The 27,506-nt window shown below is 40.3% G+C and overlaps 1 protein-coding gene across 1 annotated transcript; it reads right to left on the reverse strand.

Annotated features, from left to right (window-relative positions):
• Window positions 1–477: 477 nt before the first annotated feature.
• On the reverse strand, window positions 478–26,962 carry LOC137278418 (treslin-like). Its single transcript, XM_067810731.1, has 19 exons — window positions 26,150–26,962; window positions 24,172–24,559; window positions 22,059–22,116; window positions 20,975–21,305; window positions 20,165–20,299; window positions 19,445–19,586; window positions 18,795–18,906; window positions 18,089–18,234; window positions 16,434–16,613; window positions 15,757–15,905; window positions 11,708–11,817; window positions 11,376–11,463; window positions 11,084–11,166; window positions 10,346–10,549; window positions 9,786–9,876; window positions 9,374–9,443; window positions 5,897–6,034; window positions 4,850–5,011; window positions 478–2,786 (listed from the first exon to the last, which is right to left on the reverse strand). Exons 1-19 carry the CDS (start codon window positions 26,825–26,827, stop codon window positions 568–570), a joined length of 5,484 nt encoding a protein of 1,827 aa, XP_067666832.1. The 5' UTR covers window positions 26,828–26,962; the 3' UTR covers window positions 478–567.
• Between the last annotated feature and the right edge of the window lie 544 nt (window positions 26,963–27,506).

Raw genomic sequence — 27,506 nt, forward strand, 5'->3', positions numbered from 1 at the left:
TATGAATGGTCCCTTAATGCAAGTTTTTAACAATGTTACAACTGTACAGAAAAATAACAGAAGTCTAAGCATTGGGATGTTGTTGTTGTTCCTCCCCTACAAAAATAGATTTAGTCTGCTGGAAATACTTAACCAGATAATACTTAACTCAAATGAACACATTCAAACAGATATTTACTAAAATTCTTTCAAACATTCTAAATTTATAATCTGTTTGTATCTTCTAAAAATCAGAGTTATTTACAGACAAATCGGAGAGTAGCTTTTGTATTTGAAAATCAGAGTATTTCCTCCAAAATCGGAGTGGTTGGCATCTCTGTATGAGTATGCCTCTTAGATGCCTGAGAGTTAATGAATCAAATGGTTTGGTCATTTAAGACATCTGACCACTATTGAATTATTGTGAATCCATGTGATCAATGCTGTTAAAAGCAATGATTGAAACATGTATGTTTGTTTATGTTTAATGATCTTTCATCATTATTGAATCTATCAAACTGAATGCTTTGAAACAATACTGTTATCCATGGTAACATGAAAAAATGTTACTATCTATAATTACAATTGTCATTTGTGTAAATTCAGTGATTTCCGTGACTTCAAATGTGGATGATGTGAAGAATGTCTTTTCTCTTGAGGGGATTTAATCTGATTCCCATCTGCCTTGATTATTGGAGAGTTCATAAGAAGGACAAGGCTTCGAGCTGACACAGAAGGGGAGAACTTGCGCTGTCGAGGAGATTCTGCAACAGATGATGTTCGTGGAAATGGTGACTTCTGAACAGATGAGGGTGACCGAGAATTAGGAGAAGGGGTCGACCTGTTTGTTCTTGATGACTGTCGAACTGGTGAAACACAGGCAGTTGAGGTTTGGGGAGAGGTAGTTTTTGATGGTTTGTTTGTCAGTGCTGGACTTGTTTGGAACTTTGGAGAAGATGGTAATTGTTCTTCCTCCTCCTCAGTGTTCACATCAAATCCCTGACTGGATGTGCTGGATATGGTGTGCTGATCTTGGAGCAATCGTGATATGCTTGGACTAGATCCAAAAATAGGGGATTCTGATCTGGGGAAACTCTGGACCTGACCTCTGTTTCTCAATGAGTGAGGATGAGACTGTCCAGAAGTTTGACCACTTGAGTCCAGTGCAACACTATGCATCTCCTCGCTGTCATTGGGCAAGAAGACATCATCATTGGTGGCAGAGAAGTAGTCCATGCCAGAGGACACCAAACTGGAATTGTTCTCAGATGGTAGATGCTCATTTACACTGGCAAGTGAACTCACTCGCCGATGAAGGCAGTACCGTGTTTCCTTTGAATCTTTAAAAGAAACAGTTTCTGACCATGATGTTTTGGATCTTTTACATGGTGAATATGTTGTAGACGAGTCTTGGATGGATTCAACAAAACTCCGCTTCCTGGATACATTAACGTTGTGTTCGGCTGTATGTTCACTTCCTGAAACTGTGTTGCCTTTGTCTTCTTTGGCTGGACTGCTGCCTGCATGGAGATTCTCCTTCTGGCAAGGTGGCTGAGTTGGGGATGCCCACCGTCTCTTCCTTCTAGGCCACTTATCAAAAGAGTCTGGTGTTTTCACTTTCAGTTGCTTCTGAGGTGACGGTGTCCTCTGAACCTGCTCTGACTTTGATGGTGGAGACGTAACTGAAGGTACTTCTAGGTTCAGTGAGGTAACAGAACCGTCCATATTCAGAAATGAAATTTGTGTTGTTGACTTATCGGACATCTTTGTTTGACCATGGGTCACAACAGCATCGGCGCCTCTCTGTTTTGAATTTTCAACATCACAACCATCATCATCAAAGTGTACACGTCTGCTTGGAGAACCTATGTCTGAGGGTGCCCTGACATTACTGAACAGTTTTGTTCTGGGTGTTACCCTTCCTTGAGGGCTCTTCATAAACAGTGCAGTACATACTGATGTGCGACTTGGGGTGGATCCCTTAGATCTCGTGTTCTGGCTTGGAGACTCTGGAACTTGTCCTTGCGACAACTTGGGTGTCCTTTGAGGAGTTGATGGCAGATCCAGAATCCTCTTAGCTGCTGACTGTGAAGACTTGAGGATGGATCTCTGGGGGGTGAGTGGAGGACCAGGTGGAGGAGACAGAAGGGAGGGTGTTGATGTATGACGATGAGGTGTCTGCTTAGGAGTGGATGGAATAGGTATGTTGTCAGCAGATATTGGGAAGACATTGGTATTGTGGTCATGTGTGGAGCCTCTTGACCTGCTGGGAGTCTGGGACCTGGTATTCTGATAAGGTGATGCAGCACACAGTACATTCACCTGTCCTTGTTTCTTAGGTGTCCTATGATGTTTGCTTGGACTTGTCAAAATGTCAGAAGACTCTTGCTCACGTACAGGAACTGATGGACGTTTAGGACTATCAAATAAGAGCACTTTTGAAAATTTCTTTGGTGTTTTGGATCTTTTACCCCGGAATGGTGATTCTTGGACCATGTGTTTCGGAGTGGTGGCTGTGTGAGGTTTACTTGGTGTCTTGTGTCGTGGAGAAGGGCTGCCCATGAGCTGAGACATGAGAAAGGAGGAACGTGATGGTGATTTGAAACTGGTTTGGGGTCTAGGTTCAGATCCACATTTAGAGACATCCCCAAGAGATGCCCGCTGTTGTCGACCAGCAATCTTGTCTGCAAACTGGAAATACTTTGTAAGATTTCGTGACCTGTTCCTTGGCCCTGCTGAGTAGAATGATCTCCGCATCATATTCACTGCATGCTTGTTCCGAGATGGACTCACTTTCTTGAAGTTGTCTGCAAGTGAATTTGAAAAAATAAACATAATAGGAAACGGAATGTTTGAAATTACTGATAGGTCACAACATGTGTAAGAGCACTTTGGTCAGTATTGAGAAGATGGTCTAAAATCATTACTATCACTATTGGTGAAATATTAACCTCTGGTCCTGAATGGACATCTGTAGCCTTCTGGCAGCTGTAGAAGTGTTGAACAGACTCTGTATTTAATGGTGATGTTCAATGGTCTGAGAGGTTCTATGTGTAATCCCTAAAGAGAGGTCATTCACAGCATGCCAAGCAAACACTTAAACATTAAGTCATACAACCATTCCTTCACCTAAAGCAAACCTCTGTCAGGTGGATGTGTATACTTAACCTAAGTACAAGAGACAAGAATGTTGTTTATGAGTTTGATAAATACAGTGGGAGTTGTGCAAACTGGCACTCATTGGGACAGAAGAAACAGTCCTGTTTAGACAATGTACTGAATTGTAGAGCTGACACTGTTAACTTTGACTATAACTGAACCAGTTTTGCCACCTTCATATACATTGTTGTACTCTGTGGTTCTCTCAATTACTGCACACATGCCGCAACTCATTAATTACAGTCAAGCCGTGTTAATCCGAACACTTCTGTTTTTCATCAAAAACGTTCGGATAGTGAAACTTACGGACTACTGAAGCAAACACCACTTCAGGAGAGTTACTGACATACTGAGACAAGAACATACGAACATATACATGTATCAAATGACTTTATTACAGTTTGTATTACTCAAACTAAACAAAAGTGAAACCTATTAACTGATTAAAATCACAAACTAATGACATGCTCAACTCGGAAGTGTCACCTCAATTAACAATTACAATTGAAGTCAGCCGATGAAGACCAGCGCTAATCACAGGCGCTCACGAGGTAAGGCTATTATCCGAACCTCTTTGATGTACCACCGGATTAATGAAGCAAAACCATGTGTAACTAGCCAATCTGTTACCGCTAATTAACGTTTGGATACGGAAACCGAAGCATCGGATTAATGAATCAACAGGTAATGAGTTTATATAGTAAACAAGATTGGTTACAGCCAGCTACTGTTCGGATATCGCGGGAATCGGATTGTCGGGGTCCGGACTAACGCGGCCCGACTGTACATGTAAAGTTATCTTACCTCACACATGTTATTTCCTGATTGGCTAAGCACTCTTCTATTAATTTCAATGTACACCACTTACAAGTGAGGTACATTTCAATGTACCTTGCTGACAATGGCAACTCATTTGGTACTTCGTGGTAGTACTTCCTTGTCTCGAATGACATTGAATCACACATGATGTATGGATGTTTTGTGAATGCAAACGGATCGAAAGCAGATAACTTTAAATCTGTTTTTTCTTGTGTTGCCTGCAATATCTATGAAAAGATTTGCCTCACATTGCAATAAATGTATTTTGAAAAAAATTTCAAATATAGTCCCTGTGAATATTAAGAAGGGAGACAATACCTACAGGGAAAAAAGCAAGATGCAAGATTTGAATCATTTGATTCACACAGGCTGTATGATCCAATACCCATGCTTCAAACAGTCCAAAATTAACATTGAGGTGTTAAGTATGACAAATACCTTGTTCACTGGACCGTCGGGTCCCACGAGTTGATGTACTCTCAATGTTTGTTTATATTCCCTGAGCCCTTAGGGAACATAAACAAACATTGAGGGTACATCTTTAAAGATTAAAGATTTGTCGGCAACCATGTAGTCTCAACACAGGATTGACTAATTGGCGACAATACATATCTGGCTGACTCCTTGCCACTTACCCAGTTAAACAGCGCAAATTACTGTAAAAACAGATATTCGGGTGGGCCATTTCATGCTGAGATCTGGAACTGACAGCTGCCGAATTTCTTAGCTTTTGAATGATGATAGATGTACAAGCCATGGATGGGACTGAGAATATATGCTGGTGTTGACAACTTGCTAAGTTGGACAGATGCTGGTTTTGACAGCTTTCACTGTACACACATATTATCATAATACTACTCCAGAGGTATGGTGATGAATTCATGAAACCCACCTTCACACTGTTTCATGGGTGACTCCATCACCACTTCCACCTCCTCCTCCGTGTGGGTTCGCTTCCGCTTGTTGTCCAAACGATTCCACACAGCATTAGAGCGCTGCTTGTGTGCTGGTGTCTCAGCTACTGACCGCCGCTTGACTCCTGGAGACTTGGAGGCTGCAAGTAATGGCCAGGGTAACACTACAGAGGTAATATTCTTTTCACCTGTATTCTGATTCATGCATATAACATACGCACAATATTGCTCCTTGAATTTAAATATCATCAGTTACCTACTATGCTGGTAGTGCAAAGAAACTAGGGGCAGTGGGGTAGTCAGGAGGTTAAAGTGTTCGCTTGTCATAGCAAAGTGAAACTGACGGTGGGCCCCGTTGGAGTGGGATAGGCACTTAGTGTGAGTAACAGGAGGGTGACCAGTTTCGTTCTAAGTGAACTCATCAGACCATTCTGCAACAGCTGTGCAGCCCTTATATGTACTCTGTGTGTGGGGGGGCTATTGTGTGATGTCACAGTGAGCAAGTGTTGGTGATTGATGTTATGACGTCATTAACCATTGTGCGTGTTGGTAGTGGTTCAACCGCCGGCGGGGTTGTGCCTGTATCGCTGGCGGGGCTCCCACTTAGGTTTGGCAGTTGTCCAAACTCAGACAACTCAGAGAGGACCCTGAGCTTGTTAGCACCACCCAAAAGAGGCGATCACTTGAACTGAGGTGGACATTTAGACTCCACATGTTCGCCCCACAAGGCCTCAACGATAAAATAGTAATCTAAGGTATCCCACTAGTCTTCCTCATTTATGTCACAGCAAAGGTTCAATTTCCCAAATAGTTACAACGTATGAAGTCCATTTCTGGTGACTCTTGCCTTGAAATTGCCCGCATACTGTTAAAACCAACTCACTCACTTGCGAATAAGCTAAATCTTGAATTCAGCTTAGAGTAAAAAGTGAACATCAAGAACAGATCATGTAACAACTCATCTTAAATGCATTCAGATATACTATGAACACACTGAACCTTGTCACTTTATCTCAAACATTCACCTTTAGGACTTCTGAAAGTGGTTGTTGTGACCTTTTTTCGAGGAGATTTTCTTGTTCTTTCCATCACAGCTACAGACTGTCGCCTCTCCAGTTTGGGCTGATCGCCTTCAAACAGGTTTCTTCGTACTTTCACCATTTCTACAACACACACAGTAGGCTGAGTTAAATTATCAACAGAAGTTAATTGATCAAGAATGTATTGGTTGTATCATATAGGGAATATAGACATATTGTGTGCATACAGCAACCGTATCTGACTTTTCAAAAACAAAAGCAGAAAATGATGTTTGCAATAATCTCCTTATCATGTAATGTCATTCTTAGAATTATCAATGTTTAAGACAGTTTCACTCAGTGTAGTTATTCTGAAACTGTGTATGAACATAATGTTTGAGTGAACCATCTGATGTATCAAACAAAGTGGTAAATGTTCTGAAACCATGTTTGGCTCCAGAAATGGCCACATATTCCATATCCCTATCTACATTTATTGCGAACGATAGCCCATAGAAGGCCCTGTTGGATTATAAATTCAGCATCGGTGTAATGACAGGACAATTATCATATAGGATTGGAATGGATGATAGGGAACAATTAAAACTGTCTACAACACACTCAGCTGAGCACAAACCATAGCTTCCAGACATTGCTAAACAATCAAACTTACCAAAAGATAAGGAAGGTATTACTGGCAGTTATGTAAGTTTCTGTATAAAATTGATATTTTAGATTTTTTATCCTCACTCATGCTTATTATGTATATCTCCACCCTCTATGCAAAGATAGGGAAACACTTGAAAGTTCCCTTCTAACTGAAATCGACGTACAATACACTCACCCACCAGAAGCCTCCCTTTCCTGCTAATACGGTCACATGACCAGCCATGTTTGTCACTCTGTCTGAAAGCTCATAAGCTTGACTCGAGAATTTTATCCTGACTTGTGCTTATTATGTACATCTTCTGCCTCTATGCAAAGATAGTGAAACACTTGAAAGTTCACTTCTGATTAAAATTGATGTACAATATACAGCCTGACTCGAGAATTACTGTGAATTTAGCATGCCTGAAGAGCGTCTAGGTCTGAACAAGTCACTTGACAAAAGGGTGAGTGAAACTCTGCGCCTTTGTGGAACGGTTAGTTGTTGTGCAACAACAAATGACCCGAATTGGTGAATGCCAGGGACATCCTCTGTGGCGATGTCCCATAGGTAGTGGTTGGCAAACACTGTATTTGACTTCAAAAAGCAGCCCTCCATTATAGTTGTTAGCGAGCAGTTTCCATCTTGAGCAAGTGTCAACGCCAAGGCTCTCACTTTGTGTGGATTGGACGCTTGTGGAGTTTCAAGTCCTGCTGCTTTGTAGACCCTCGGGATAAGAGCTCTCATCCATACTGAGATAGTGTTGCAGGATACTTCAGTAGGTGTTTCAGTAGATAATGGGATGAATAAGCACTTGAAATATTGTCTCCTTGTTTTAGTTCATTGGTGATGAATCCTCTGTATCATGTGGCCCGAGGACTGTAGATAATGCTGGGTTGTGGAACTGTCTCTCCAGTTGTCCTGGCAGTTGATTTTGGCGATGAAATCCCATCTCAGTCCTAGATGTACAAACTCACAATGACTGGAATTGAACCGCCGAACCGTGTGAGCATGTATTTCTGTTTCTAAGGTGAGTAGAAACAGCATTGTTTGTGTCAATAATTCAGGTGATGTCCGGTCTAGTGGCTTGTAGACATCACTCACGAGGTGTTGTAGTACAACATTCAAATCCCAAGCTGGAGCCTTAAATCTGCATCAGTGGGCATCCAGCTTGAACAAGCGTAGTAAGACAAGTAGTTCTGGTACTTCAGTCAGCTTGATCCCTGTTTTCATGGTGATAACAGCTGAATGCTGCCAAGTATGTCATGAGTGTAGAATGTAGTAAGGCGAGTAGTTCCGGTACTTCAGCCAGCTTGAATCCTGTTTTCATTGGATAACTGAGCTGAGTGCCGTCAAGTATGTTGAGAGTGTGGAACCTTTCAGTACTCTGGCATGTCGTAGATGACATTAGTAGTCTGCTACTTGAGGATGTGTGGCCTTTGTTGCAGTAAGGTCTTTCTAGCTGGTGTATCTTTCAAACCATTTATTGTCGTATAAGGAGCAAGTAGATCTACGTAGAACAAAGGTGACTGCCTTTGCTGCTCTAATAGAATATCCTCAATCCTCTGTAGCCCAAGCTAACAGATCTGGCACTGGAGATATGAATATTGGTATCTGCTTGTTGAACCTTGTGGTAAATAGGTGTATTTGTGGAGATCTGAATATATGTCTGACTGATGAGTTGAAACGCCTCTCGGTGCAGCTTCCATTCTGTTGGAAATGGTTGTAGAGCATGACAGCATTTCGGCCATGTCATTCCATGATCTGGAATGTGACATGCCTTTATGTGGAGGTTCAAGTTGTTGACAATGTCGAATGTCAGCTCTAGCAGTGTGTGAGATCATGTATATCCATACTTGTTTATGTAGAACGCTACTGTGGAATTCCGTCTGTATGAACCATCAGTATTTTGTTCATCAATGTTGTCAACCAATGACGCACTTCATTGATTACAGCTTTAATCTGAAGGTGGTTGATATGCAGAATGCGTTCGTTGCTCATCCAGATTCCTGCCACCACCTTGTTGTCCAGGTGAACACACCAACTTTGTGGTGACGCATCTACATGGAGATGGCTGTTGTAGACCGGCTGTGGCAAATTAATCCCTGCACAGACATTCGATTGGTGAGTCAACCGTAGTAGGTATGTTGTCAAGTTGTCCAATGATTTCTGTGAACGGAAGCATGCATAAGATGCATCCCCTTCATCTGATGGACCTAGTGCTACCGATGATCCATCATTCAGGGCAACTGTAGTTGTAGCTGATAACTGAGGTTTCCATTCCTCTTCAAAACAGCGATCCATCAGATCCATCATGTGAATGGTGAACTGTTGCACAAAGAAGCCGATGTCCAGTGATTGCGGTGCATGCAGTGGCGAGTGATTCACAGAAACATCTGATGTGTTGAGTGTAGACGTTGTAGATGTCAGCATAGAAAGCAGACTCTCTGAAGGTTGTAATGTTCTTGTCGACATAGTTGAGGTTGGTGACTGGGTACGTCCGCTTCAATTAGAAGGAACTTCAAGGCATTTCAAGTGTTTCACTATCTTCGAATAGAGGGAGGAGATAAGCATAATAGGCATGAGTCAGGATAAGGAAATATACTGGTTTTTATGAGATTTATTATCATGGGCAGAAAATAAGATGGCTACAGATCACTGAGCAGCTTGGGTCATCCTTATATTCTACGAAAATAGACATTCTGAACATGTGACATTCCACTCTAAAGGCCGACACTCTAACCACTACACCACGGAGGCAGTTGACAGACATGGAGGCCTCTGCTACTGCACCAACAAGAGTTTGTCAAGAAAAACCCAAAAATAATGACACCTACCTGATTTTCCTTTATTTTTCTTGGTCTTAGTTGTAGGCTGTACACTCTTCTGCCTCTTTATTTTTTCTTCCTGAAACACAGTCAAATAAACAGACACTCAATCTGCCTAGTCGCCAGTTTATCAGCTTTAACTCACACAACAATACACTGGGACCCCCACATAAAGTCATATTTTTAACCAACCTTCTGCATGAAAAGTGAGGTATGGGGTACATGAGTTACGTGCTCTTGTGTGTAGGGGGCTCTGCTGAGTCCTGTAGTGTGGTCTTACCAAACAAAAAAGAGGTTTTGTTTTGTAAATATTTTTATTAAAATATTGTTACAACTGTTGTAGGATCTTAAAATGGACATTATAATGCTTATATGTACACCAAGGAGGACTTCTGAAACAGAACCATATTTCGTAACCCACCTTGGGTTTAGCATTGGCAGGCTTCTTGTGGACCATGATCTGTTTTCGGTTGCCATAATCTGACAGGCTTGGATGCTGCAGCTTTCTGTTCCTGGAAATGTATAATATATAAAACTGTATAGCAACATAACTTCTGTCCTGCGACTGTAATACATTGTCCTGTGCCCAGAGCTCAGGTCACAAATCAATTGACGTTACATTCAGCAATGTTGAGTGCAGATAGTCCTTGGATGGGTGACTGTGTTTGGCAGCTGGACTCCTTAGAGTTTTTAGGACTTCAGTCCTGCCCCACAAAGAAGCACATGGGACTCATGTGGTCTCACCTAGGCAAGTGAGCTTGCTCAGAATTACCTCTCTTCATCCAGCAGAAAGTGTGTACCTGGTGGGACAATTAATGTGACTAATGACCTTCTAGTGCCCCACAGGCAGCATGGAAAATCTGAAGTAATAATGTGTTAGCACATTGATTATGCACAAATGTGTGGAAGAGGCATGTTATAAATGGCCAGTATCATTACATTATTGTTAACTGATCAGGCTAATACACTATATACACCCACCTCAGGTTTCTACTGGCCTGGGACTGTAAGACATCAGGCTGTGAACCAGGTTCAGCTATACTGTCATGGCTCTGGAGAGACTCATTCAGGACTGATGAGTCAGCACTTTTGTTAGGGGAAGCAAACATGGCCAAGGAGTCCGGTAGAGGCTGCATCAGTTCATCATACACACTCACCAAAAGTCTGGGCAGCGTTGCAGAGTAACTGGGACAAACACGACAACAGTATCTACTGATTGACCCTTGCAGTTCACAATGAACACAATTTACCATAATGCAGAGCTAGTGAGTGAGTCAGTCAAAATTTTACGTCACTAGGGCACTATCTCAGCCATAACCTGATGATTATACTTGAGGTATACGTGGTGATCATTGACTGATAAAAAGTAACCATCTGGAACATACTACTTTCAGAGCTACAACAAATCAAGCAGGATGAGGTGATGTCGGGTAAGGAAGAGCCAATATACATCTTGTTTATTTGCAGCTATTGTGAAATCAAAAGGTATGACAATGGTGCTGAAAGGCCAAGGATCATCCTTGGGTGAATCTGGGATTCAAAAACATTCATCAGCAGACATTAGCAAGGTAAAGGGACACAACTCTGCACAGAGAATTTCAGTGCCCTGAGCACAGAGCAGTTCTGCCCCTTGATAACATCTTGTTGAAACATGCAACTGCTCTGTGGTATCTTGTTGCTGCTATAACTGATGCCCTTGTTTGTCACAGCCTCACTCACCTGGTAACAATGACATCATTGAGGAACTTAGGTACAAAGCCAGGGTCTGTGATGAATGATAAAGTCCTCAAAAGGTTCACCACCTGACAAGAACAATTAAAGACATGATTGTTTGGCATTTTTGTGTGTCTGGTCAGAAACAAGGAACAGTTAACATGCTAAGTAATCAAATAAAATGTGACCTTAAGTATCTATTAAAAAATCAAAATGTCTTTTTGTCTTCAATCAAAATATATTGCAACAGAATTTGAACTGGTCAGAAGCAAAGCAAGTAAGTGGTCAAATAACACACCTCATCCACACACTTCTCTATATGAGAGTCCTCGGCACTGAGGACAGCCGACTCTATCTCCAGCAACAAGAGAGTCTGCAGCTTGTATCTACACAAACACAAGTCAAACAATTACAAATACACCATACTTGTTTATCTATGGCATTCAGCATAAACTCGTCTGTTGGGATTTGTCTAGAATAAATATTAGCAAAAAAGAAACAAAATCCAAATAAAGCTTTTTCACACTTTCTGTAAGAAGAGAGAAGTCAGGTCAAATAATCAAATAAATGGTTGACAATGGAGTAACCCTTGGAAGTGAATCTTGGTAAATGGTAAGCAATATGACTTACTCTGTTATCTTCATGGTTTTGTCTGTGTCAGAGGCCTTACTCTGATACTTCTCCCTCAGCGCTGCGCTAGACATGCCCACCTCTCGTTGTACCAACTCCACAGCCTGAACCTGATCAGAGTGTTTCACAGGATAACAATGGGTTAAATATACTACCCATCAAAAGTTTAGGTTCACTAGTGTAAATGTAGCCGCATACTTCAATCAACTGTTCTAAACTAGATTTGCAAAATATTCCATACTGTTTAAAGGTACTGTTTACACATGAACTGAGGTATAATAAAACAAATTCGTAACGTTGACAAGTTTATTGTCATGCTTTCAACAAATGATTAAACTCAGTGAAGAATGGTAAATAAAATGGTAGAATGGTCTTATAAAAACTTTACACCAAAACGCAACAGTTCACATGCATGATATCTGCACATCCTCATACAACTAATCTGCATGAGGTTTGCAGTTGTTTCCCCCAAGTTGATGGAGAAATTCATCTTTGTTGTAACCATGTATACATATATAACATATAGTGGGTGTTTTAAGTGAGTCTAAACTTTTGATGGGTAGTACAGAAGGATGGAGTTGACTAGAGAGGATTGTGTAAGCATGTTTAGGTCATAAAAGCAAGTTACAGTGTGTATGTACAATCTGAAGAAGAGTACCAAATATGATTTATTTCCATATCAAGATATGCACAATATTGACCTATATACTGTATCTCCCATATCACCCTCCATACAGTACCTTCCATATCACCCTCCATACAGTACCTGCCGTATCACCCTACATACAGTACCTTCCATATCACCCTCCATACAGTACATGTGGTATTACCCTACATACAGTACCTTCCATATCACCCTCCATACAGTACCTGCCGTATCACCCTACATACAGTACCTTCCATATCATCCTCCATACAGTACCTGCCGTATCACCCTACATACAATACCTTCCATACCACCCTCCATACAGTACATGTGGTATTACCCTACATACAGTACCTTCCATATCACCCTCCATACAGTATCTGCCGTATCACCCTACATACAGTGCCTTCCATATCACCCTCCATACAGTATCTGCCGTATTACCCTACATACAGTACCTTCCATATCACCCTCCATACAGTACCTGCCGTATCACCCTACATACAGTACCTTCCATATCACCCTCCATACAATACCTGCCGTATCACCCTACATACAGTACCTTCCATATCACCCTCCATACAGTACATGTGGTATCACCCTACATACAGTACCTTCAATATCACCCTCCATACAGTACCTGCTGTATCACCCTACATACAGTACCTTCAATATCACCCTCCATACAGTACCTGCTGTATCACCCTACATACAGTACCTTACATATCACCCTCCATACAGTACCTGCCGTATCACCCTACATACAGTACCTTCCATATCACCCTCCATACAGTACCTGCCGTATCACCCTACATACAGTACCTGCCGTATCACTCTACATGCAGTACATGTGGTATTACCCTACATACAGTACCTGCCATATCACCCTCCATACAGTACCTGCCGTATCACCCTACATACAGTACCTTCCAAATCACCCTCCATACAGTACCTGCCGTATCACCCTACATGCAGTACCTTCCACATCACCCTCCATACAGTACCTGCCGTATCACCCTACATGTAGTACCTTCCATATCACCCTCCATACAGTACCTGCCGTATCACCCTACATGCAGTACCTTTCAATATCACCCTCCATACAGTACCTGCCGTATCACCCTACATGCAATACCTTCCATATCACCCTCCATACAGTACCTGCCATATTACCCTACATACAGTACCTTCCATATTACCCTCCATACAGCACATGTGGTATTACCCTACATACAGTACCTTCCATATCACCCTCCATACAGTACCTGCCGTATCACCCTACATGCAGTACCTTCCATATCACCCTCCATACAGTACCTGCTGTATCACCCTACATGCAATACCTTCCATATCACCCTCCATACAGTACCTGCCATATTACCCTACATACAGTACCTTCCATATTACCCTCCATACAGCACATGTGGTATTACCCTACATACAGTACCTTCCATATCACCCTCCATACAGTACCTGCCGTATCACCCTACATACAGTACCTTCCATATCACCCTCCATACAGTACCTGCCATATCACCCTACATGCATTACCTTCCATATCACCCTCCATACAGTACCTGCCGTATCACCCTATATACAGTACCTGCCATATAAACCTAAAGTGTGCTTCTCACTGTATACTAGGTCATCTCTTGTTTTCCCAGAATAACCGCATTTGAGGTTTTTGTTTTGGAGGGACAGATTTTACTTTTTGTTAGTAAGATCGCTTCCCTGGGTTTGCTTTTTCTAACTTTATATGAACATCAACATTCAGATGATACATCAATGTTTGATATGAATTGAAAAGTATCGTTCAAGATTGAACTCACAAGACAAAGATTTTCCAAAGCAGGATTTGAACCGCAGTTTTCTCATCTGCAGGCAGGCACTCTACCGCACGACCACCGGGCCAATGAAGGTGGAGGGATTAAATTATCTACTTATAGTTACTGTCATTAAATTGATTTTACACATGTGTCAGTTATTGTTATGTAGCTTCATTAAATGATTATCTACAATTTAATTACCCATTATTGACGGTATATATGTTAGAGAAAACAATTCTCCTCGGTTTTACATTGTCTACCAAAACCTTAAAGGTGTGTTTTCTCCTATACTTATTACCTTACATACAGTACCTCCGTTATTACCTTACATACAGTACCTGCTGTATCACCCTACATACTGCACCTGCGGTATTACCTTACATACAGTACCTACGTTATTACCTTACATACAGTACCTGCTGTATCACCCTACATACTGCACCTGCGGTATTACCTTACATACAGTACCTACGTTATTACCTTACATACAGTACCTGCTGTATCACCCTACATACTGCACCTGCGGTATTACCATACATACAGTACCTACGTTATTACCTTACATACAGTACCTGCTGTATCACCCTACATACTGCACTTGCGGTATTATCTTACATACAGTACCTGCTGTATCACCCTACATACTGCACTTGCAGTATTACCTTACATACAGTACCTGCTGTATCACCCTACATACAGTACCTGTAGTATCACCGTACATACAGTACTTGCAGTATCACCCTACATACAGTACCTGCAGTATCACCGTACATACAGTACCTGCAGTATCACCCAACATACAGTACCTGCAGTATCACCGTACATACAGTACCTGCAGTATCACCCAACATACAGTACCTGCAGTATCACCCAACATACAGTACCTGCAGTATCACCATACATACAGTACCTGCAGTATCACCGTACATACAGTACCTGCTGTATCACCCAACATACAGTACCTGCAGTATCACCGTACATACAGTACCTGCAGTATCACCCAACATACAGTACCTGCAGTATCACCCAACATACAGTACCTGCAGTATCACCGTACATACAATACCTGCAGTATCACCGTATATACAGTACCTGCAGTATCACCGTACATGCAGTACCTGCAGTATCACTGTACATACAGTACCTGCAGTATCACCGTACATACAGTACCTGCAGTATCACCCAACATACAGTACCTGTAGTATCACCCAACATACAGTACCTGCAGTATCACCCAACATACAGTACCTGCAGTATCACCGTACATACAGTACCTGCAGTATCACCGTACATACAGTACCTGCAGTATCACCCAACATACAGTACCTGCAGTATCACCGTACATACAGTAGCTGCAGTATCACCGTACATACAGTACCTGCAGTATCACCCTCCATGGAGTACCTGCAGTATCACCCTCCATGGAGTACCTGCAGTATCACCCAACATACAGTACCTGCAGTATTAACGTACATACAGTACCTGCAGTATCACCCTCCATACAGTACCTGCAGTATCACCCAAAGTACCACACCTGCCTTATTACCCTACACACAATATCTACCACACTGGTTCACCTCTGGATTATCGGCATGTTTCTCTTTCATGAAGTGCACAGCCACAGTAACCATCATCTGCACACAGGACTCCAGGCCATCCTCTATGTCCAATGTCCGGTTGTAGAGATCCCGAAGGTACTGACCAACACTCTCCTCCGTCTGCAGCTCTGGACAACATACCATGGCAATGAATGGAAAACTCATACAGGGTAACACCAACAAACGTTCTCTCCAGTACTATGCTGATAACACTGTTTGAATGATAACTGATGCAAACTTATGAACTACAATCACTTCTTAGACATAGCAACAGGCAGATGACAGATTACAGGCAGAGTAAGATCCACGGTGTGTGTGTGATAAAATTAACATTTGACTTTTAGTTTCACATAAAACGTGTCAAATTCAGGGAGAGCTACCTGGTGACATTTCCTTTGGCATATCAGCTAAAGTAGGTTGTTTATACTTACTGAAATAGGTAAAAATATAAAATCATGCACAAGTACTTAATACCTCTACTGACCAAATATAATAAAGGTTTGAGTTAATTAATGAAGTTCACAAGTCAGCAAGTCTGACCACCCAATCCTGTTAGTCGCCTCTGACAACAAGCAATTGTAACCCATATCTTCATGGATCATTTAGTTTTATGGCACTTATAACACCAGAAGGAGTTGAGGTGAAACATGCTGTACCTAAACTTGTAATATTAATGTTGTGTCTCTCAGTCTGTTTGTCTGCCTGAGATGAATCCTCCTCTGTCTTGGTGTTCTTCTTCACGGCTGCCTTGCTGCGACACACCATCATCATCCCGCGGTTCAGCTTGGAGTTCCTCGTCTTTCCTTCCTGTCTGTCTACTGTCTCATCATCTTGGTCTGCCATCAAACACCAGTCATGTCACATAGTTATCTGTTACATTCTCTAACACGGGGAAACAAGCACTACATCATGCCATGGTAAGTGACATGGTGTCAGTAGACACGGTTTCTTTCTATGAAAATAGAGAAGACATAGAATTTCTGGGCCCACCTTTAGAATACACCACAAATTAACAAACATATTTACATCACAATACCTTATGTTGTAATTTGTGAACTTTGTTACCAACGTCAATGCTCTTTGATGTCAGACTTCTGATGGGTCACTGCGTTTGCCTAAGCTCCTCTCAGCGTTCTGTCATCTATATATGTATTGTCATTGAGCAAGCCAAATGTTGTAAGGAGTTTATGTGCTAAACACTCATAGCAAGCACAAGTTTGTGAAAGCACTTATAAATTTTTAGATACTATATATTTCTCTTTCAACTTAATTTCTAGGACTAAATATATCATAAGTGGGAACTAATTTACAATAGGTGTTTCCTTCCGTGATTTGCATCATTACACAAGAATGAAGTTAAGTTAGTATGTTTTTCAGAGCAGTATGAATGCATTACACCGGATTTGTCGGCCGTTTTCGTGCTGCTTTGGTCAATATATTTCATCTGTTAGAATTCCAGTCAAGTCTCGTTAATCCAACATCATCTGTTGCACAGCAAATTGTTGGATTAACAAGGATGTCAGACTAAATAAGTAAGATTAAGTTACATTAATTCAATTTGTTACTGATAAAAGCCTTGGATAAAGCTGATTGTCGGATAAACAGAGGTAGGATTAACGCGACGACTGTATTTTAACAGCAGAGCCTCTACTCAGAGGTCAGTTTGATCCCTGATAAAACAGAATAAGACAACCAAATAGTTTACTGGTTTCTGAAAAGATAAAGCAGTTTTGCAAAGGAAGCCTCACCCAGGCAGCATAACTAAAGGGGGACAACTCTGACAAGAAACATACCATAAAGCACAAATCAAACACACTGAAGCAACATGAAATCAACCTGTAAATACTGAAGTCTAGATCAACCTGCAACTGATATCATGAGCAACACCAATGGCATTAATGCAGGATGACGTGCAATCAGCTACAGCAACAGGTCTCTAAACCCATCCATGATAATTTCCGTAAATTACATTTTACGCAGATTTTAGCAATATTCCAGCAATATCACAGCAGGTGACAGCAGAAATGGGCTTCAAAAATTCTACCCATGTGGGGGATCGAACATGGATCTTCAGCATAAACTCAGCTACCCCTACATCCTCTGATGACATTCAACACTACTAGGGGCTTTTTCATACTTTGAGCCTCATGCTATTTGTTTAGCAGTCTCCGTAATGCAATATGTAATCTTGAGAAGCCTTTTCCCAAAAAAACACATTCACAGCACTGCAAGCTAAATATTTATATTAAAGCTGGATTCTTTACCTTCATTACAAAGTACAACACATTTTGAGGGTCAACACCATACATACCTCCAGCTTTTCCTGTCTGTGTAGTATCTGGCTGTTGTCGTGATCTCTGTATCAAGGCTTGCGGTTGGTTGTCTTTCCGATACATTTTCTGAAGAGCTTTAAGCGTCTCCTTTTCAGCTGATGTTAAAAAGTCCAGGTCCTTGAGTCTACAGACAGAGACATGGATTTAAAGAGCATACTAATGACATATCTTTGTTGTTTTCTTCATAGTTGCCAGACTAGAACTGAGTCAATACAGAGCAAACACATCATAATAAACTGTGTTCCAATGAATGACGTTCCTGGGGTAGATTCATCACAGACACTGCCCCTATTTCCCTTCATATACACACACATGGCCATGTAAAACAGTCAATGCAGAGTAAACTTCCTACTGTGAACCCTCACTGACACAAAGACTAGGAGTGAGTGAGTGAGTGAGTGAGTGAGTGAGTGAGTGATTGAGTGAGTGAGTGATTGAGTGAGTTGGGCTTTATCTCGCTTTTAGCCATATTCCAGCAACATCATGGCGGGGGACACCACAAGCGGGTCTCATGGTCAAGTTATCCTAAATTCAGACAAGCAAAAACAACAAGCAGATTGCTCTTCACTAATCTGCTCAGAGATGGAGATGCTTGGTTGACAGACCTAAAAGAATATATCTAGATGATACACATCTTCAGAAACAATACAAAACAAAGCTGAGTGATGATTCTATTACTGTCACCTGTTGTTGAGTTTATTGATGAGAGTTGGCAGACCTTTAGAGGTGCCAGGGAGATGCCAAGGGTTGGTAACCTGAGGGTTGTAACACCCAGGTGTGTCGACAGGTTGTCTCCCTGCAACAACAAATTGTTACAAAATTATCACATAAAGAATGGGTTTTTCTTGTCAGTCGTAGAGTGAGTCAGAAGCTGAGGAAATCTATAGCTGCTTCAGTAAGGGCTAACAGGGTTGGGCAGAAGGGAAAACAAGAAGACCGAGTCATCAATGGCAAAATATTCTTCTTGAGTATGTCTACTAATTACTACAGTATGTCAATGTTTTGGTAAGCATGTGGAATGTGAGAATTGTAAAGTTTTACAATTCTGCTCCAGAAAAGAACAAAACCACCAACTTCAGTCGAGGCTAAACTTGCTGCCATGGATATACAAAACATATTTTATTCACATATCCAGACCTACCAAAAAACATCATTATATCACCAGGCCTATCTATGTGCCAACATTGGTGAAGAAATAGTGAACAGTTTAAAAGTTCTGCTCCAGAAAACAGTGCAACCAGTAATTTCAAAGTCAAACTTGTTGTCATGGTAACCACAAAAAAATAAATGAAATTGGTGAAATCTCACGAGATCTCAACATCAGGAATGATTACCTGACTGTCTACATTTCCTGTGGGGTTTTCTTGCCAAGATCTTCCCCTTTACAGACTGGCATTCCTTCTTCAAGGCAGAATGCAGGTTGCTGAGACGGCTCTCAGTTTGAACAACATCAGGTGGAGAAGAACACTTCTCAGACTTAAACACAAAATACAGAAGTCACATTTAGCATGAATTAAGCACATAACCAAACATTTACCTATGTGCTTAGAAAGTTAAAATGCAACGTTCTTGTCTAGTGACAATAACAGTGTCTTACATGTCTGTACCACAAAATAATGATGCCAATCTAAGATATCGTGATTACAGTAATTTTTCATAACAGTTAAGTGAGTTTAGCTTTATGCCACTTTTAGCAATATTCCAATAACATCATGACAAGGGACACCTGAAATGAGATCACACATTGTACCTGTGTATGAAATAATTTACCTGGATGAATGGAACATCTAACAAATTGGATAGCTGTAAAACCAGACTGTCCATCAGAAATCTAGCCTGTCTCTGGCGGACGGGCAGATGGGCCTTTTTTCATAAACTCATATGGGGAATTGAAGCCAGGTCTTGAGCGTGACAAGTGACCACTTTAACCACTTGCCTACCCTCCCATCCCAGCACTGTAATGAGGGGATACGACTCAGATGAGGACCTTCACTCACATGTAGCTAACAAAATGCCAAGTGGCAAATCAGTTGATGACAACCAGCATGTCGTACCTGTGAGAGACGGGCCTTCTCCACCTGTAGTGTAGCCCCCAGGGGCAGCAGAGTGAGGACAGCTGTGTGGGGGGACACGGCATCCAGTAGAGCCAGCAGTGGGGAAGCATAGCCGCTGGTCTTCACTGTCAGCACCTGGGTAATATCAAGGACACGTTTCTGTTAATGATTTTTAAACCAACAAGAAGTCAAAGTCATTGATATCTCCTGCAATGGCAAAATACTTTTCATGAATATGTCAATTAGTTATGACTATGTCAAATGTTTTGGTGTGTATATAGTGACTTTAGTTTATGCCACACTCAGCAAGATTCCAGCTGTCCGTAAATAATACTAATAGAATCTGGACCAGATTAGTCATCAATAGCATGAGCATCGATCTACACAAATGGGATACAATGATGTGTCAACTAAGTCTGTGACTATATTACAAAGTGGAAGGAGAGAGAGTATTGAAAGGTTTAATGAATGAGTGAGTGAGTTTAGTTTTACGCTGCACTCAGCAATATTCGAACTATATGGGAAAAGTTTTAAAGTTCTGCTCTGGTAAAGAGCACCTCCACCAATGTCAGTCCACGTCATACTTGTTGATGTGGAAATGTGAAAAAAATAATTTATTCAGAAATCCAAAACATGCAAAAAGGCACCATGCCTATCTATGTACCAAGATTAGTAAAGAAATATTGAACAGTTTTAATGTTGTTCTGGACAAGATGACATCCTCATACTAGTATAGTATCATGATTGAAATGACTTTTTTCTAACTTGATAACTTATTCCATCTCTAAACACTGATAAGAATCTACATACCAAAAGACTGTCCTTTTGTGCTAAGCCTTGCAACAGATCTTGAAACATCATGTCTGCGTTGGCTGACGAAGTTGTCTCCCCTTGACCACACACTGAAGCCCAGAAGCCTGCTGCACCTGCTGTAGACTGTGTTGAATACATACACTTTGGTATGCAGCTATGAACAGCCAGCTGTAGGTTCTTGGGTAACAAAACACTGTCTGACAGAACAGTCAAGGTGGTCAGTGGAGCATCCTCCTTACTGAGATGTACTTTCACCAACTGCTGATGAGGTTCAGCCACAAACTCCTGAGTTCTGGGATGTGTGTTCTGTGGACTGCTGAAGACATTACTGTGATAAACAAAAACAATGAATACACAATGTTATTTTGAAAGTGGTTAAACATAAGACATGTTACCTCTGGGATTACACTTTCTTACAAATATAGTGCCAACATATCCAATGACAGTCACGCTTTCAGCATATACAAAGAGTGACAGTGATACAGTATGAGTGATACAAACAGATAAGAAATACTACAGGGACACCAAAGGTGAACAAAACATTCCATTTTTCAAAGAAAACTAAGTCCTATGGATAGTCAGCTTCTTTATTGAAATTAAAATTATTGCAATGAGTGTGATGTTTTGGCATAGATACTAACACAGTTATCAGGCATGGGACTAACAGTGTTTGTATCTACACTGAAACAACACACACACTGCAATAAAGAACCATCCATGGAACTAAGTCTAGGATTTCCTTCATCTTTACAACTTCTAAAATTCCTCTTAAAGAATGGATTTCATTTTTGGCAAAAAAACCCCACAATTAATAACATGAAAGCTAACAGTAATACTTGCATACTTGTATATGTTTTAAAATTGACTGTAAATTTTTTTTGATAAACAACAATAAAACCAAGTACACATACTTATAAAAAAGTTTCTGGTTCCACAGAGTGCTTCAATATTATTACCAAGTCATTGGATTAGTTTGCTCTCAAATGTAATTATCAGCTCCATGAGGGTAGTACAAGTGCAAATAGAGATACAGTTTCCTTTCTCATCTTCTGAAGAACCACTCAGTACATTCAGCAGTTACCTTTTCTTGGATTCTGACACAGGCTCCAAGCTTAAGTTAATATTCTCAGTCTTGTCTTCTGGAACATCAAACAAAGCATTTGTATTTAGTGGCTTAAAATGGTAAACAGTGAGGTGAGGTTTAATGTTGTACTAGGGAATATTATGCTCATACAAAGATGTGCATGCTGGTGTATCTATGGCTGCTTGTACTAGCCTAGACAAGCTGGTTTTATGGCGCAAACTCAATGAGATTGAGATACCATGCTGCAGTTTTATGAGTTAAGCACAAATACCCCACTCAGACACATTATACTGACTCTGAGCCCACCAGTCCCTGTTGTTCTCATTAATACCAGGGATAATATACAACAAGGGATAGGTCACTTGCTTGCTTTCTTTACCATTTGTACTAATTAATGTGTGCCTCGTCATGCTCCAACACACACAGTGACTTGACTTGTTATCAGCGCAACTTCAGCTGTGTTTAACAAAACTTCAGCCAGCTTACTGTATCAGTTGGAATTTTACAATGAATGAATGAATGATGTGAATGACAGAATAAATGATACACCGTGGCCTTCCCTCCCAAAACATGTTAAAGAATGCAGAAGTATTGCGAGAACACATGTGCTCTCATCAGCTGTCCTTTTAAAAAAAAGCTACTTTGAGACATTTTTGTTTACATTAATAATGATATTCAAATGTCATAATGCATATGTTGAATGGCATATTCATTAACAAAATGTTCACTGTCACACACCCCTCAAAAACAGAAAGTGTAAAACTGTCACAGAACATTGTATACAACTTTTCAGTTTAGTCAAATAATAAGATCAGCAAGAAAGAAAGAAGTTACGGAGCTATGACCCTCAAGCATCAGAAGCATCAATGGTGGATCAGAACAGATCGGCGATATGTCATAGTTTTCACACACCTCAAAAACACCCTAACTTTTTTAGATTATGAAACTATCACTATTACTTGCAAACACACTTCACCTGATAGTATATTCCCCTCATATGAATTAAAGGTGTATGTGAAAGAAGTTTTTATTAGCACAATTTAGTCTATCTTCGCAGGGAATCGAGAATAGAAGCCAGTGAGCTAAAACATAGTGACATGAAACTTAACTACAAATCTACTGTCCTAAAACGAACACTAATACCAATTATTTGACTTTAACTGAAGTGACAAAATAGTTAACTTATCTTCTACATGTAGGATTTCAGTTCGCTAAGCGAATTTAATCAGCTGCTGGAAATAAATCGGGCTCAATCTTACATACGGTATGCCGCCATATTGGCTACACTAGTTATGTAATGACCCGAGACATACATTCAGGGGCTTTTCAGGGAGTTTCTTCTCCCTCTATATATACGAGTCTCCCTGTTAATACCGAATACAAGGCAGGGACAAATAAGTACCATAGTTTGATATCTTTTGGCATGACGGAGCTGGGGATCGAACCTGTGACTTTCCACTCTCCAGGTGGACACTCTAACCACACCCCCGAGGCATTTCATGGTAAAGTTTAAAACTATGACTTGTGGTGTTACAACTATGAGGTGATACAAGCCTCAACATACAAATTACAAATACAATACACTGCCAAAAACTCCTACATGACATTGACAATACATATGATTCAATACATTACAAGTCATACTGAGCTGAAAGCATATGAATAATAACAAATTCTGTTTATGAAGATGTTGAATGGCTATATATAGCCAAACTTGTACAGTGTCCTCAAGATTATGATTTTCCCATTTTTGTTGTAGGAAATTTATACAGAAATGAAACAGGGTTGTGATTCACCTATAGATAGAGAAAGATTATGAACTTTTGAAATAAAAGTATCGTATCAACATGATCAAAATACAAATTGCATCACACTCATATCACTGGGTATGTAGCAGACTGTGTCAGTGTAATGTTACACTCTAACCCCTAAATAATATAATTTCACATTAGAGGCACCTCTTGAATAAACATTTAACTTTGTGTGTGTATAATTTTAAGTTCATTTCAATAAAATATTTTATATAAGATTGATGATAATATTTTTTCCCATTCAGGGCTACTGATCTCTACAGCCAGCCCTGCCAGCCACTTCAGTACTACATTCTCACCTACTGTCAGCTGCAGACAGGCTGCATGTGAACCTGAACCTGACAGTTCACACTGTCTCTGTCTATCTGCCAGTCCCTGTATCACAGAGTACGATGAGAAGAACGATGCAAGAGACTTGTGGACTGACACGCATGCCTTCTTTGTTCGATCATGGTCTGCACTGTCTTTTGTTTGTGAATCAGATGTTTCTCCAGAGGGAAGACCTTCTGCTGAAACTCTTCTTTGCCTTGACTTAACCCCAACTTTTGAATCATTTCCATAGGTAGAACCTAGGTTTACAAGGCTATCCACTGTTAGGGCTGTACCCTTGACATGACTTAAACTTTTTGTGATGATTTCAATGCTGTTGGTATCTACTTGATGTTGGTGACATCCAGGCTTTTCATACTGCAACAGAAGCACATAATGCATGCAATCAATAATACACTGAAGAACTAATATCCTCTGAATAACAAAACTGGTGAATTCTACCTGTAAATGATAGTAAAACGAGTTTTCAAGCCAATTCAATGTGACATGAATATTAAAAATAGACAAAGAAATCTGAAAAGAGATTTCTGACAATATTACTTTAAAACTCATTAACATGTCATAGTTTGCAATATAAATTGTTTATACAGCATTTGTTTGGGGTTAACTGTTTCAGAAACAGGGTGATAATGAAATTCATTACCATTTTTCAATGTGAAGTTGACAAGAATGAATGTCATTGGAGCATGCAAAAGTTGAATGACCACATCAGCATTGTTATGTAAAAGATCTATTTTAAGTGCAGTATAGTGTATGAGGTATGTTCCATAGTGGCAAATAATGTTTTGATTAAATGGGAACAGGTCCAAATAGCCACAATGAACCTAGTCAAAATGGCCACACATAAGTGAAAATGGCCATGCATTATTTAATTTATATATTTTGTTTTAATACTCATAACATTTATATGATTTGATATTAAAGTCTTAAAAAATTAAGTTATATCACACAAAACTTACAGTGTATGGTAATGGGAATAACTCAGTGTCACTATACTTTACTGTATAATGATGGACAGATAATAACTGGATATCACTTATCTCTATCATGGATGTTAAGTATGTCAACATCCGCACAACGGCATCCATGATGGCAAACTAAGAAAGTTCAAAAGAAGGACAGCTACCCGTTATCAGGAAGAGATCTTCCTGTAGTCCCGAAGAGCTTGTTTGTTTGATTAGCATTATAAGAAGTTGCTAAGTAATGAGAAAGTAAGATTCTTTATGGATAACAGCCTCTTCACTACAACATGTAGGTAAGAATCAAAGGGATCAACAACAACAGTGAATGGTGGTAATGATGTGATAATAAGAGAAAGCCAATGGCAACTGAGGCCGAAACAAATCCATTTTGACAAGGGGTTTGTGGCCATTTTGACTATTTTGAGGCCATTTTGACTTGGAAGATTTGTGGCCATTTTGATGTGTGGCCATTTTGACTAGGACCTGATTAAATTACATTAGGACCCGTGAAGGTCCCGTGCTAGAACAGGCCTTCAGCAACCCATGCTTGCCATAAAAGGAAACTATGCACGTCGTAAGAGGCGACTAACGGGTTCGGGTGGTCAGGCTCGCTGACTTGGTTGACACATGTCATCGGTTCCCAAATGCACAGATCAATGCTCATGTTGTTGGTCACTGGATTGTTTGGTCTAGATTTGATTATTTACAGACTGCCACCATATAGCTGGAATACTGATGAGTGTGGCATAAAACTAAACTCACTCACTAAATTACACAATGTAAGATTTTAGTTGTTATACACATACTGTAACGTGATACTTACATAGCATTTAACTTAACATGATGAATAACTGTCATATGAAGACTCATAGATTCAAATGCCTCATATGAAAGGCCTATATATTATTTGTATGAATTCCAAAATTATGAAGCATGAACACAGTTCATGTTCGTAACAGTTTAAAATGCTTTACTTTTTACTTACACATGATCCGTTCAATGATGTAATGTCAATCCAGTACAGAGATAACTTGGCATGATGACAGAACTGCTCAAACAGATGTGGTGGCATTATCGCATCAAGAAAAATATCAGAATCTAAAACACGTTTGCCAGCAAACATACGCATTTGTTGTGAATTTGTTGGCAAATCTGAAAACAAAAAAACGATGTTGTGATTTTGCGATTGTTGTTGAGTTTGTTTGGAATACCGTCTCCCCTTCATTGGCGATGCTGTATCTGGCATCTGCCACTGGATGTCTGTGACTACTTCTGTCAAGGCCTTCTGTAGACATTCCGCTGCAGTTACTTTTGTTTTGGTACCTGATTTTTCAGCCACTGTCTCTTGAAGCGTTTCTTTCAGCTTTGCTTCAAATTGTTCAAAATATCTCAGTTTAAAGTCCCTCAGGTTAACTTGTTTCGCGGATGACTTGTAAGATCGTGAATTAAAAAACTTGAAACTCCATTTTAATCCGGTCTCTTTATTGGGTTTCTGTTTTCCATCGGACTTCGATTCCTGGAATGACTGTAGACTACATAAAATACGAAATGATGTCAGCACTAAAGCTCGAAACTTTTGTAAACTTTGATTGTCACTCAAACATTCATGCCGAAATGTATCGATCAGCAATATCGTCTGAACAACGGATTGCTTGTTATCCATCTCCGACAGTTGAATTAACCCACCATGTCCAAATAGATAAATTTAACGTGTATACAGAATATCTTACTATCCACTTTGTTTACGAACACTTCTAAGCAATTTGCCGCCGCCATTTTGAATTCTGTCCCATAATGCATCATTTATTAAAATACGGTCGGTGTTTTACACCGGGACGGACCATTTTCTAATCACCCCTCGATTAAGTCAACCCTTGTATTGAGTGGGGGACATTTAACTTGACGCGTGATGTTTATTTTCTTTTGCTTATCAATGAACTTGCAACACAGATTCACGAAAAGAGTTAAATGGTACACACCTTGTAATTGTATCACTGTGTGTTCTCTGCTACATCGGGTGGTAGGACTGCATGGTGGTTTAGACGTTCCCCACAAAATGTGTGTTGCCCCCGTGATAATGGTGTCCATGCCGTGTACTACTCAAGCGTACAACACTCTTGGCATCAGCACAGACATGGCATCTGCAAAGCTTTTCAAGTCTATGGTTGACATTCGGTTGTTTTCCAGTTTGTTTTTTTCAATGACAAAGATCTGTATCTTTGATAGGAATTCTAGAAGTTGGGTAGATGACGAATGAGGACTATGATTTATGGATATACAACTTCTTTTATTCAGTGAGTGCGACGTTTCGACATAGATACTAATGTCGTTGTCAAGCAAAT

This window comes from Haliotis asinina, chromosome 3 (genome assembly GCF_037392515.1).
Source record: "Haliotis asinina isolate JCU_RB_2024 chromosome 3, JCU_Hal_asi_v2, whole genome shotgun sequence".
Lineage (NCBI taxonomy): Eukaryota > Metazoa > Mollusca > Gastropoda > Lepetellida > Haliotidae > Haliotis > Haliotis asinina.